The 12,441-nt window shown below is 41.7% G+C and overlaps 1 protein-coding gene across 1 annotated transcript; it reads right to left on the reverse strand.

Annotated features, from left to right (window-relative positions):
* Nucleotides 1-231: 231 nt before the first annotated feature.
* Nucleotides 232-12,152, reverse strand: LOC137267560 (uncharacterized). Its single transcript, XM_067802038.1, has 4 exons — nucleotides 12,112-12,152; nucleotides 10,289-10,395; nucleotides 1,932-1,978; nucleotides 232-400 (listed from the first exon to the last, which is right to left on the reverse strand). The coding sequence occupies exons 1-4, from the start codon at nucleotides 12,150-12,152 to the stop codon at nucleotides 293-295; spliced, it is 303 nt and encodes a 100-aa protein (XP_067658139.1). The 3' UTR covers nucleotides 232-292.
* Between the last annotated feature and the right edge of the window lie 289 nt (nucleotides 12,153-12,441).

Below are 12,441 nucleotides of genomic sequence, written 5' to 3' on the forward strand. Positions count from 1 at the left end.
TATGTTCAACTTGCACCAAATAATTTGTCGACTCACACAAAGTCCTTACTTGATTCCAAGACTTTCTGCTGAACTTATTAGTCTGGGTTCACTCAATGTTACCATGCGCTTGTCATGTCAAGTTGTATGTCGCAGTGTTATATCACGTGTGAAACACATTAGAGAAAGAACAACACTCGTCATTACGTGAAAGTAGTATAACTTATTTTTTCATCATTAAGAACATACATGCTTGTAAACTAAAGAGTGTCGTTGTGGGTACACATGCAGGCCATTCATGACACTGAAACCTTCAATCAAACTCGATTGGGGTTACTTCCGGTGGAGTGGGAGTTGCCTCCCCTGCATCAGCTTCTGTCGGAATCTCCTTCATGTGACCGTTCTGAACTGTTACCATCACCTGAAACAGGAATACGACGCACGGTTCAACACTTCGACACCATATAGTAGTCTTAGTATGTGATAACCCACGGCAACCTATGACCTACTCAAGTTTTCCTAGGGACACTGAGAGAGTGAGATGTATCATGAGAAAAGTAGTAACAATTAAACGTTTACCACTTAAACTAACGGAACTGTTTGATGCTGAAAGATCCAGAAACAATCAGGGTTAAAGCAGTGTAGGTACCAGACCGGGTGGTGTAATGTTACCAATTCTGTCTGTAGTAGAGGTTTCCCCGTCAGAGATACTCAAGAAATAATATATGACTATGATTTCAGCCCCTTCCAGTCTAACAATTAATAGAGCAAATCAATCACTGCTGAAATCTAATGTTTGTCATCAAGTCTTAAAACAGTAGGTAACACCGCCCAATGGTCATACAAGCAGAAACAAAAAGCCACAACTATTAACGTATGAAGTCACCCGTATGAAGTCACCCGTAAGAAGCCACCAGAGGAAAGATGGAATGTCAGTCTATATTTCACCAACATGTGCGAGTTTATTTGACACTGATGACAGTTTCGTGTGTCACGAGTCAATCAGCTAACCAGGGACACTTCCAGGAGCCGGTACAAAAATGCTCGGCCAGCATGTGATAACCCACCAGACTGACAATTACCGAGAGAGATGTTATCACAGAGTGCTCGTCAGCACTTACAACCTGACGTTTTATTATTACATACAAACTGGGAAACACAAAATGGTCTCGTGTTTGGTATTAAATGATATATAACTGAACACATTAAATTTATAGCAGATGGTTACGTAATGTACAATCCGCTGACCTTACCAATCAGTCAGGTGTGACAATGTACTTGATATAACTACACAACACAGAAACGTCCTCATAAAATGACAAAGGTGGATACTAAGAAAGGGAAGCCAGCAGTCGTTTAACTGTGATTAACAGCTGACTACAGGAAAGCAGGGGTTAACTAACGTTGATTGGCTGTGGCAGGGGGTAATTAACTCTGATTGGTTGTTAACAGTTGACTAAAGGAAAGCAGATGTTAATTAAGAATGACTGCTGATGGTAATGGACAAATAAAAGCCAGCTAGATACAGTAACAAGATTAGATGCTGAGCGGGTTGTTATTGCTGCAGGTAGGTGGCCACACTGATTAATTAAATCAGTAAGTTAAGGCAGATATCCCCCCTCCTCCCTGATTTCAGCCAACCGTTTGAATAAAGTCACTTACTGCTATTTTTCATGATATCAGCATAATGGATTTAGGATGTTCTCGGTGCTATGAGGAACTGATTAATCCAGAATTCCTTCTAAATGACACGCGTGTCACAGTTAACGTTCACACAGTTTGTTAAAAGAACCAGAACAGTAAGCAGATCTAAATTTTTATACATTTTATCATCTTGTCGTAGAATTATTTCTAAACTTTAGAAACTGAAAAATGTAGACAACTTGAGGGACGTTACAGTGACTAATCAATATTGTAAAAGGTTGGCAGCTTCGATGTATATCAATACCTACCCATTCCTCAAGTTCCTCGGATGGGTCGGCTCTTCCAAAAAGTCGGTCTGAAACGAGAACATATCATTATTATACGACAATAAAGCCCGAAACATTCGAGTCAGAGATCCATGTTTACATACCGACATATTCCTCCATTCATGGCCCGTAAAGATCTTGGGTAGAATAGGTTTTCAGTAACCCATGCTTGCCACAAAAGGCGACTAACGGGATCGGTTGACACATGTCGTCGTTTCCCAATTTCGCAGACCGATGCTCATGCTGTTGATCACTGGATTGTTTGGTATAGACTCGATTATTTACAGACCGCTACAATAAAGCTGGAATATTGCTGAGTGCGGCGTAAAACTACATTCACTCCTCCCTTCATGGAAGCCACCCCAGGCCCCCAGTCACATGTGCTTGTAAGAGTTGATTACACGGATCAACTTGTTCGGTCACGTGGTTCTTCCCGTCTCATCATAACCATTTTTTTCATTTTGTACTCACTGCTATACACGGGCTGACGTAACATATTATTTCGCTCTGATTCAGTAGAAAAAAATGCAATAAAATATCTAAATAGTCTTCCTTCGTTTATTAGTATACCGGAAGTCCAAATCCACTGGTCAACGTCACTGTATTCGCAAAGGCACAATCAAAGGCCAACCTATACAGAAGCTAGATATAGGTTGCTCTCTTTCAGATATTTTCTCCCTTTCATGCATCCATACATTTCTAAAGTAATGCCGACATTACGTCTGGATCACACCGACGTCAAATTGGAAACGTTTATGTAGGTCAAGGTCACTTCGTTCTGAGTAATATTTCCAGACACTTGATGGATCTTATTACATAAAAATCCAGAGTGTCGTCTCCAGCATAGATACAGTAAGTAGGGAAGTAAGTGGCGTGGAAATTATAGTGATGTCGAGTGATAGCCGTAAGCGGTGCTCCATCTCCCTACGGGAGTCTCAGAAGAACATAACCGGTCATTATTTTAGTCTGCATCCTGACAGACTCTATCAGAATCGGGATATCAAATTACCCCCTGCTCTACCAAGGTGTACGAAAACGAATTCCTGTTTAATCTGTGACTTTCTTTCTCAGGTCATTCGATAAGGCAGAGAAATACCATAGACGGAACTAAAATTGGTAAACATTTTCCGACAAATATGGATATAGGTTTTTCTCATTTTGGTGTGTGTATTGTTGTTTGGGTCTGTTTTTGTTTCAGCTTTGTTGATCTATGGGCCACTAGTCACTAAACGCGGTGACAATAACTGCAGTTTCATATCTGTGTTCTATAGGATCAGGACGACTTGTCAAAAATGACAGAAAACGCTGGGCGTCTTCATTGATTGCGTATACAAGTATGTACAGTTTGATAATGTGATATTAAAACAAGACGCAGATATCGCCATAGCCACGACCTGTTAGGCACAAAGATCGGCAAGGCCTCGAATGTTTTATATCAAAATTACAAGTATGCACAACGTTTCACATTCTCTTCCCACAGAGGTTACTTGTCATATCTTCAGGGATGAGAATGGAAATTTCCATTTACAGCTGAAAACTAGTCGGGGGTCTGGGCGGAGGGCGGAGCCTGGTCGGGGGCCCAGGGGGGCGAAGCCCCCCGGAAGCTCCTGGGATTTTGGCATTTTACACACTAAATATGGCTTCTAAAATCAATATTAACACTGTATATATATTTAGACGTTTCAGAAAAATGACCCTGGGGATGTAAAAAAACGCGGATTTCCGCGGATCCGCGGAAATTTCTCATCCCTGTATCTTCCGACGAACCTCTGTTCTAATACGGCCATATTTCGCGGTTCTCATAAAATCCCCTAGCGGCATAAAATGACAACAGATTTATCTCCTTTTTTTCTGTCCAATCAGAATACGTGTTACATCGACTTAGATTCAACTTGACAAATGCAAGCAATGTGGAGAAACAAAAATGACATGACTGAGTTCTGTGTAGAAGAAACATTTGAGTATCGCGCTCGTGAAGAGGTTCTAGTTTTCACGATGCATCCGGAAATTACTGAGATCTTTCGAAGGATCACTTTTGAAACAAGGTCGCTGATTGCACTACAAAATCTGATTGCCTCCAATCACGAGTCTTGAACACTCGGACCATGAAAGGATCGTATTAGAACAGAGGTTACGTAGGAAGATATGACAAGTAACCACTGTGGGAAGAGAATGAACGTTTCAGAGTTTGACTTCTTTCAGTGGCTTAAGTACATTCTGCCTGCATGGTATCAACACGATTTTACTACAGTTGGCACCGGTGACTGGGAATGGTTAGCTTGTTTCTCTGATTTCAGTAGTGTCTTGAAGCTTACCAAAGGGTTCTAGAACAGTCTCTCCTTAAACTTTGAAACTGTTCAGACCTTTGAGTCTCGTACCTGGTTCGACTCTAGTGGCAGTTGTTGTACTGTGTACACTGAGTGAGTGGTTAGTGCCGCCAGTGAAGGAGGATAAGGTCATTCTTTTCACGAACACTTGGTACCACTGAACACGAGTAGTCAAAATAATACAACTCTGTTTATATGTTTTTTGTTAAGCAAAGGAAACAATAACCACGAAGGCGAACACTTGAGAAATTGTCTGTTTCGTTGACTACATAAAAACATGCCGCAGATGGTCAAACACACTGAGGCGAATAGCAACATTGAGAGAGTGTTTACGATTTTTAATATAGCACATGTCGACGGACGATAATCAGTACGACTGACAGAAATATAATGCTTGGAGATGCCCTTTACTTTTATTAAATGTCTGAGTAATATAAAGCACTACAGATAATCTCTTTGGTGATTACTGTTCAGGAGAAACACTCAGCAAAGCAGACACTAATCCTGTCAATTTTGGCTTCATCTCTATCTCAGTTGGGCACTAACGCTAATCTGATCAGTCACGGTTCATTTAGCTCCAACTGATCTTCATATGGAGTAAATATTGATTGGCTGACATGAACGGAATCCTGTCGAATTCGCTTGACCTGGATCAACTCTATTAGAATCTTCACTGTTTGTGTTTCGTAATTTTGTTTTAACGGTACCAGGAGGCTATTGGACATAAAACCGCACAGAAGACTTCCTTGCAAACACTGAAAAGGGAAACTTATAATTTGGTGCCTTCCGTGATAGTTTTAAAGCTCTTGTAATAAAACAATAGCTCACACATTCTGATTTCTTTCATCACAATGAATGTAAAGGAGCTGCATGAAGCTTTCAAGTGACAGTGTATATGCTGGTTTATTGGCCGAGGTGCCAATCATGGTGCGTCTCGATGGACAAGCCAATCAAATTAGAAGACGAAATTTAAATGTGGCCATTTGGTGGATACTTGAAAGCTTGGCTTCAAACGGACTGCACTGGGGATAAAACGATGGTTTCAGATTCATCACACACTGTGGACTCTGGGTTTGACAACAAAGTTTCAGTAAGTGAAACTCGGTGGATTTAAATGAATTTGCAGCCCAAACAACTACAGGGCAGTTACCGCGTGGGTAATCCGTTTGTCCGACCTGCTACTATTGTTTCACTGTTAATTGTTATGAAGCACATTATTTATGGGACATTTAGCAGAGCATTTATGCAGTTTCACCACTACCACCAAATGTACAAATGAGATTCAATAATATTACAACCTTACACCATATCGAACTGACAACCAGAGGACTGTCCCTGCATTGCCATTTAAAAAATAATTTTGACTTGGCCGCGTCCCGATCATCCATTTGTCCACTATAAATATAAGAATGAGTGTCTGTAAGAACGAGAGTGACTGAATCTACAACTCATCAACACGCGCTAAACTTCCCAAGATGTATTTCTAAAAGAGAAAAAATTTAAATGTGTTCCTCCCACGTGACACTTTTTTCAATCAATTTAAAAAAGAAAAAAACGTCCCACTACCCTCGTCACGTTTGAAAAAAAGTGTGCCCGGGAAACATTTATTGTTTTCATAAGCAGTCATATTTAGCCAATACCATAGCCGGGCACCTGTGACATTGTACGACCAATGGCGTAAGACCCTTTACACCGTATGGAACTGACAAGAAGACAGCACCAGACGTATAAGAACACCTCTCCTTTAAGGATTTTCAAAAATATGTTGAGGCCCTGTAGCTTATGTCATTACACAGTCAAAATGTTTTCAGCTTAAACCAGTATATGATACACACTCATGTTCAAAAGAAACGTCTCCACGTTCCTCTCTCAAACAGCAGTGACAAGCACAATATGTATTTCAAGGCTTCAGATCAATAAAAAACATCTATATTTTACAGTTCGGTAGGCTATCATAGCGATCAGGGTTGATTCGACATATACACATGAGCATTAATTAAGCACCACCCATCTTTATGCTATAAGATTGTGTTTAACACATCACACTGGTCATTCTTGATATGGAAACCAAACAAATGGTTATAACTTGGTTAACTAGAGTCTCAATCCATCAACTGTCAACACTGCTGCTACTTTCGGTTGTAATTTACTGACGGTCATATGCGGGCACTAGAAACGTTATTGATAATCCTGCCCAAAACTATTGTCACACAATGTCTGTGGTTCACTGTTCAATCATAAGGCAACAGTAATGGTGACATCAGTATTTGGTGTATTCTCCCCTCGCAATGATAACTGCTGCAACCCTCCTTCTCATGCTGGAAATCAAACGCCGAGTGTGCATCATTTAAATCCTCTGCCATTCGTCATGAAGAGCCTGCTCTAATTCCTGTAGATTTTGAACAGGTGGATCTCTTACTTGAACTTGACGCCCCAGATGGTCCCATAAATGCTCAGTTGGGTTGAGGTCAGGGCTTCTCGCATGCCAAGGTAATCTGTCAACTGTGTTGTTCTGCAAGTATGCGATAACAGCTCTGGAACGATGGGGCCTATCATTATCGTCCATAGATACTGGCCGACTGGCGAGGGGGGTGGTTATCAAAATGCGGGACAACAGCAGCTTCCAGTCCTTCCTGTTGGTATCTCTGACCACTTAGTGTCCCTCGAATGGTGATAAGATCCAGCTTGGAGTCATAGGAGATACACCCCCACACCATTACAGAGTCATCGACAAAGGGTTCCGCTGCATGAATCATCCGCTGTTGATAAGCCTCATTACTCCTTCTCCAAACTTGCCATCGGCCATCAGTAACACGAAGAAGAAAACGGCTTTCATCGGACCAATGGATCCTGCGCCATGTCCCCAGATTGTGGTTTTGCCATTGATTACACCACGCCAAACGTTGAGCCTTGTGTCTATCAGTGAGTAAGAGACGTCTGATTGGACGACGTGCACACCGGACCTGAGCCTCCTTCGGATGGTGATGGTTGAGAGACGAACACCTACTCTCCATTGTTCTCTGAGATCTTTGGCACTGGTCATGGACCTGCGTCTCACTAGGTGAACTAGGACAGGGTCATCACGGGGAATGGTCTTTCTCGGCCTTCCTAATCGTGGCCGATTCTTGACGTAACCAGTGGCCGCATGTCTCCTTACAAGGCGACAGTGTGATTGATATTCAATCTGGACCCAATGCTGCGACAGGACAAACCAGCTTCATGCATACCAAAAGTCTGTCATCTGGTATTTTCAGAAAGCCTACGCCTCAGCATGTCCAAAAAAGTTCAATTTCGGCATTGTTCTCTTGTTGATGCGTCGAAAAGATAGCAATGAGGATACTTCATTTCACCTTCTTAAACCCCTCAGTCGCTCGTACCATGACGAAACTTTAGCATGTAAAGCATGCGTTTGAGTCAGCACGCTCGGTTTTCGGGCACATGCCAACATATACACTGAAGCATAAAAAAGGTCCCAAAGAACAGGAAAGTCGATAGTAATGCGTGTGACCATCTCTGGCGTTAAGGCATTCCTCGACACTACGTCGCACAGAGTGGACAAGTCGTCTGATCAAGTGATGTGATACCTGTCTCCCTGGTGGGCCTGATCAACGGAGGCGGTAAACGCTTTCGGGTGGGACGTTAGAGTTGGTCATCAAGGCCTTGCTGAAACGGCATACGTTTTAAATACCAAGGCCATCGAGCAATCCAAGAATATCGCCTTACCAAAACCACATAAACGTCATCCCTTGACATAAGATGCATTTGGCCTGAACATATTTCCGTATGTCTTGGATCATTTAGAAACAGAAATCACTAAAATTCGCATGTAACGTTCACGTTACACAGTCAACAATATTGAATCAAACGCCACCATTATGCGTCAATGTTTGGACTCTGTTTTCATTAGTGCCTACTTGGATGTGAGGTAGAGTTCGTCGTACACATGTACAAACGTACAGAATCGTATCAGGGTGGCCGTGTTTCAGCATGCGTATTATTACTAAGAATTCGAAAAGTGCGCCTGTGTCTGAAACAGGGTTGTCGCACATCTGCTATTTAATTACTGCATAAAAATGACGACTAAATATTACTTTAGCAAATAATATGATTCCGACAAAAACATTATCCGTGTGCCATAGCTCAATGGGCATTAGATGAAGTTGGTTTTGTTTGAGTAGCAGGAAACGAGGAATGCATCAACACTGGCCGTGCCGCGAGTGGGTAGTGAATATTTTACGAATGCTTCCTTGACGTTCACGACAACGCCAGCGATACCAGCGTTGGTGAGAACGCCACTTCTGGAACTGTTCCAGCAATATAACACCACAAAATAAATGTCTAAGTGGTTGTATAGAACTAGTTCCATATTACGTTCACATTGCTCATTCTTCCCAACTCGCAAAATCATGATGACGAATATTAATGTAAGTCTCTCACGACCGGAAATGACAATTCTTAGGTTATGGAAGGGGACCCGAATTAAGCTTGATTAAAAACCATAACAATTATACAGTGCTGAAAAGCAGCTAATGGTCCAATTAAGGGAGACATATCAAATTACCATAAATCTGTGACAAACAGGGAGCACCTTTAGAATACGTCTCGCGAGGACGTTAGGGTTAACCTAATCTAACCTAACCCTAACCCTAATCACCTACAGTTTCGTAAAAGAGTATTATGACATGTTTTAAAGTTTGTGGTGCTGTATTCTAAAGGTAGGCCACAAACAGAAACTGCTGTAACTAACGGTTTACCAAACCCACTCCTTTGACAAAAATGAGATTCTGTATATTGTTCATCAATGTTGGGGCAGATAGGCGCTGTTACAACGCTTGCTGAACAATGTCAGATAAACAATGTTTAACAACCAGGTCCATAGATTCAACGATTATCACGTAGAAACGCCGTTGTCGACATTCTACGTAGATACCATCTTCAACATCCAGGTGCTCGTTCCACAAAGTGATCGTAGCTCTACGACTGTCGTAAGTCTATGTTAATGTATGGGAGTTACGATCACCTTAGCTATACGAGTGTCGTAAGTCTTTGTTAATGTATGGAAGTTACGATCACATTAGCTCTACGAGTGCCGTAAGTCTATGTTAATGTATGGAAGTTACGATCGCTTTACCGCTACGGCTGCCGTACGTCTAAGTTAATGTATGGAAGTTACGATCACCTTAGCTCTACAAGTGTCGTAAGTCTGTGTTAATGTATGGAAATTACGATCACTTTAGCGCTACGACTGTCGTAAGTCTTTGTTAATCTATGGAAGTTACGATCCATAGATGCAACACAGTTCTACAACAATGTTCAACATCCAGGATGCCTTTCTACAAAGCTACCGTAGCGCTACGGTGATCGTAACTCCTATACCATAACACAGACTTACGACGACACCATGGTCCATGGCTTCAACGTAATACCAAAACGACGCCGTTTTCGACATCTAGGAGTGTTCCCTATAAAACTGTCTCTGGCTGTCGTAAGTCTGTGTTGACATGCGGGAGTTAAGATGGTCTTGGAGATGGAACGGGTAATAGACCCATGGATCCAAGGCTCCCCGTTCCACTCAGCCTCCACCGATTTCAGTGGGTCTGTTTCTTACCGTTGTGTGGGTGTGGGATTTGGTCCTGGACGTCGCTCAGAACAGACGGGCCTTCATTGCAACATGTCACCACTAAAGTCACTACGAATCATATTTTAGGTGAATGGTTGATCCTTACCGGAACCATTAACGTCAAATGTCGATGAAATAAATTGTACATACAGTAGAATTCGTCACAGTTCTAAAAATGTTAATAACCCATATGTGAGGCAAATGATATTTACACATAGCTACTAACACACATCAAAATTGCATAACTTTGATCTATGAGTATATGGACAATTCACTGAGTGTTTCAATTGTACATCAAATTCATAACAGAGTACCACAACAAAGAAACAGAGCCATTTTCATAGAGCTGAATACAAGGAAGACATACACTGGTGGGTGGCGCATGTACTCACTGATGCATCCGACGCAGCGCCAAAACCGTCCCACAATGGGGTCGAGCAGGCTCCGTACACTGGCATCAACGATAGACGACACCTCAGAGTCTAAATTTGACGGCGTGCTGAAATCAGATAAAACATTCGTTGATAAGACAGCTAACCTCGCGTTTCCATGTTCGACGAGACATTACGAGAATTGACAGCAAAAAACTTAACCCTGCCATGTATAGTGTTGCAACCGCTTGCCGAAGCAGTGCCGTACTTATTGATTTCCTGAATTTTCCGTCTTGCAGACTAGCAAGTGTTCTTTGATTGAGAATGGTTCAGGCCGTTTGTAAATGTGTCGTTATGGAAGACGTCCCGTTTCTAATGCGTTCACATCCTCGATACCTCCAGGGTATACGTTCCGATGAGTATCCACTATACCCTGGATCCACCTACGGCTCGGCATGAAAATTTATTACCCTCCTTGCTGGGTCCGCATTCTCACAGTAACCAATCAGCTAAGCCGTCGTTACAACTCAACAACTTTACCGGTGTCAACAAAGGCAGCGGTCGCAGATGCGAAGGTTTGTTCGCAGTGCGACTCAAATTTGGGGGAAATCATACAGACACATTGATAGGTCCGAAAATGGGTATGGTTCGTGTTGCCAAGTTAAGTCGGTTAGATAATTTAAAAAGCGAAAGTGAGTTGTGATTGGTTCGCTCAACGTCCCAGCGCATTCGTAACTATTCGTCTCTTTCTTGCCGGAATGACACGAGTAGTTACGAATGTTCCCAGCGTATACACCTGATTGGATGAAAAGCCAGCAAAGAGAGGCAATGAGTTCATGAGCCGTAGATCCATCCAAGGTATAGTGAAAACTTATCGGAACGTATACTCTCGAGATATCGAGGATGATGCGTTCAGTGAAACAGTAAAACAAACATGAAAGTTAAACATGTCGGATCGTTTGGGAACTCGAGTGTTCCCATTTCAGACTGGAAAATTACCTTGTTCAGGGTAAGTTAGACATAATTCCACAATAAATTCTAAAATCGATAGTTTTTTTATTTAAATTCAACAAACTTTTAATATTTTAGCAACGTACCCTTTTGTAGTTTTCATTTTTGTAAATTTTTATTTTATTTATTTTATTTTGTTTTACTTTGTTATATTTCTTTGTGTGGTAGACACAGGCACATTGAGATCTTGCACTAAATTGTGTTTAGGTTTTCATGCATTCATGCATTGCAATGGCTTATTTGTGATAGATGCTGCAATCGGATACGTCCCCTTAGCGGGCAAAAATCTCATAGGTTCGAACCCCAGATTCGTCTTGAATTTGTTAGCACCAACCAGGAGCTCTTGGGTTTTATCAGTGTTACTGCCAGGACCTGCACGTGGAATTTCCACAATGTGAAATACCGTAATATAACCAAACAACCCTACCAAAATGCATTAACCGTTATAAATAAAGATTCTCGAAAATGGTGAGCTTTATTTCAAGAACACTACACCATAATGTAATTTGCAGATTGAACATCTAACGCCAGTTTTTCATGATGAGAAATACACACGACAAACATGATGTAACCTAATGGTTGAAGTGTCCAAACGTCACCCGGGTTCTACTGCCCTAATGTGATGTATGTCACATCGGGACCTCGACGAGTTCCATGTCTTATTTTATTTCCTTCTTTCTAATTTGTGAATTTATTTTTATATGCTTTGTTTGGGGGACTGTCATCGTTTTCTGACGCCTCGTGAGCAAACATGTATACGTCTGTACTCGATTTTCTGTTCAGTTCATTCCACAGAAGTCGGTCTCGATATATAAGCTCTGGGTGGTACTTACGTCCTCTGTCGGAGGTGTTGTAGGGGGAAGGCCTGATACATGTCTGGATCCGGTAGAGGGTGGCAGACAGTCAACAACAGTGGTAACTACCGGTGTTTAGGTGATCACTGGCCACAGCTCTTGGCTGACAATGGCGTGACGTCATAATCAACTACACATGTGACGTCATTATCAGCCGTAAGTGGAGCAATACATCAGACTGGTGTGAGTGACGTCACATTAATTGTGTTACATTGTGTCACATTGTATTAATAACGTCATAATATCTGATTTTCGATAATGTGAAACTACAAAATATCACTTAGCAGTGTTCTTAGGTAGAATGTTGAT

Source organism: Haliotis asinina, chromosome 16 (genome assembly GCF_037392515.1).
Source record: "Haliotis asinina isolate JCU_RB_2024 chromosome 16, JCU_Hal_asi_v2, whole genome shotgun sequence".
Lineage (NCBI taxonomy): Eukaryota > Metazoa > Mollusca > Gastropoda > Lepetellida > Haliotidae > Haliotis > Haliotis asinina.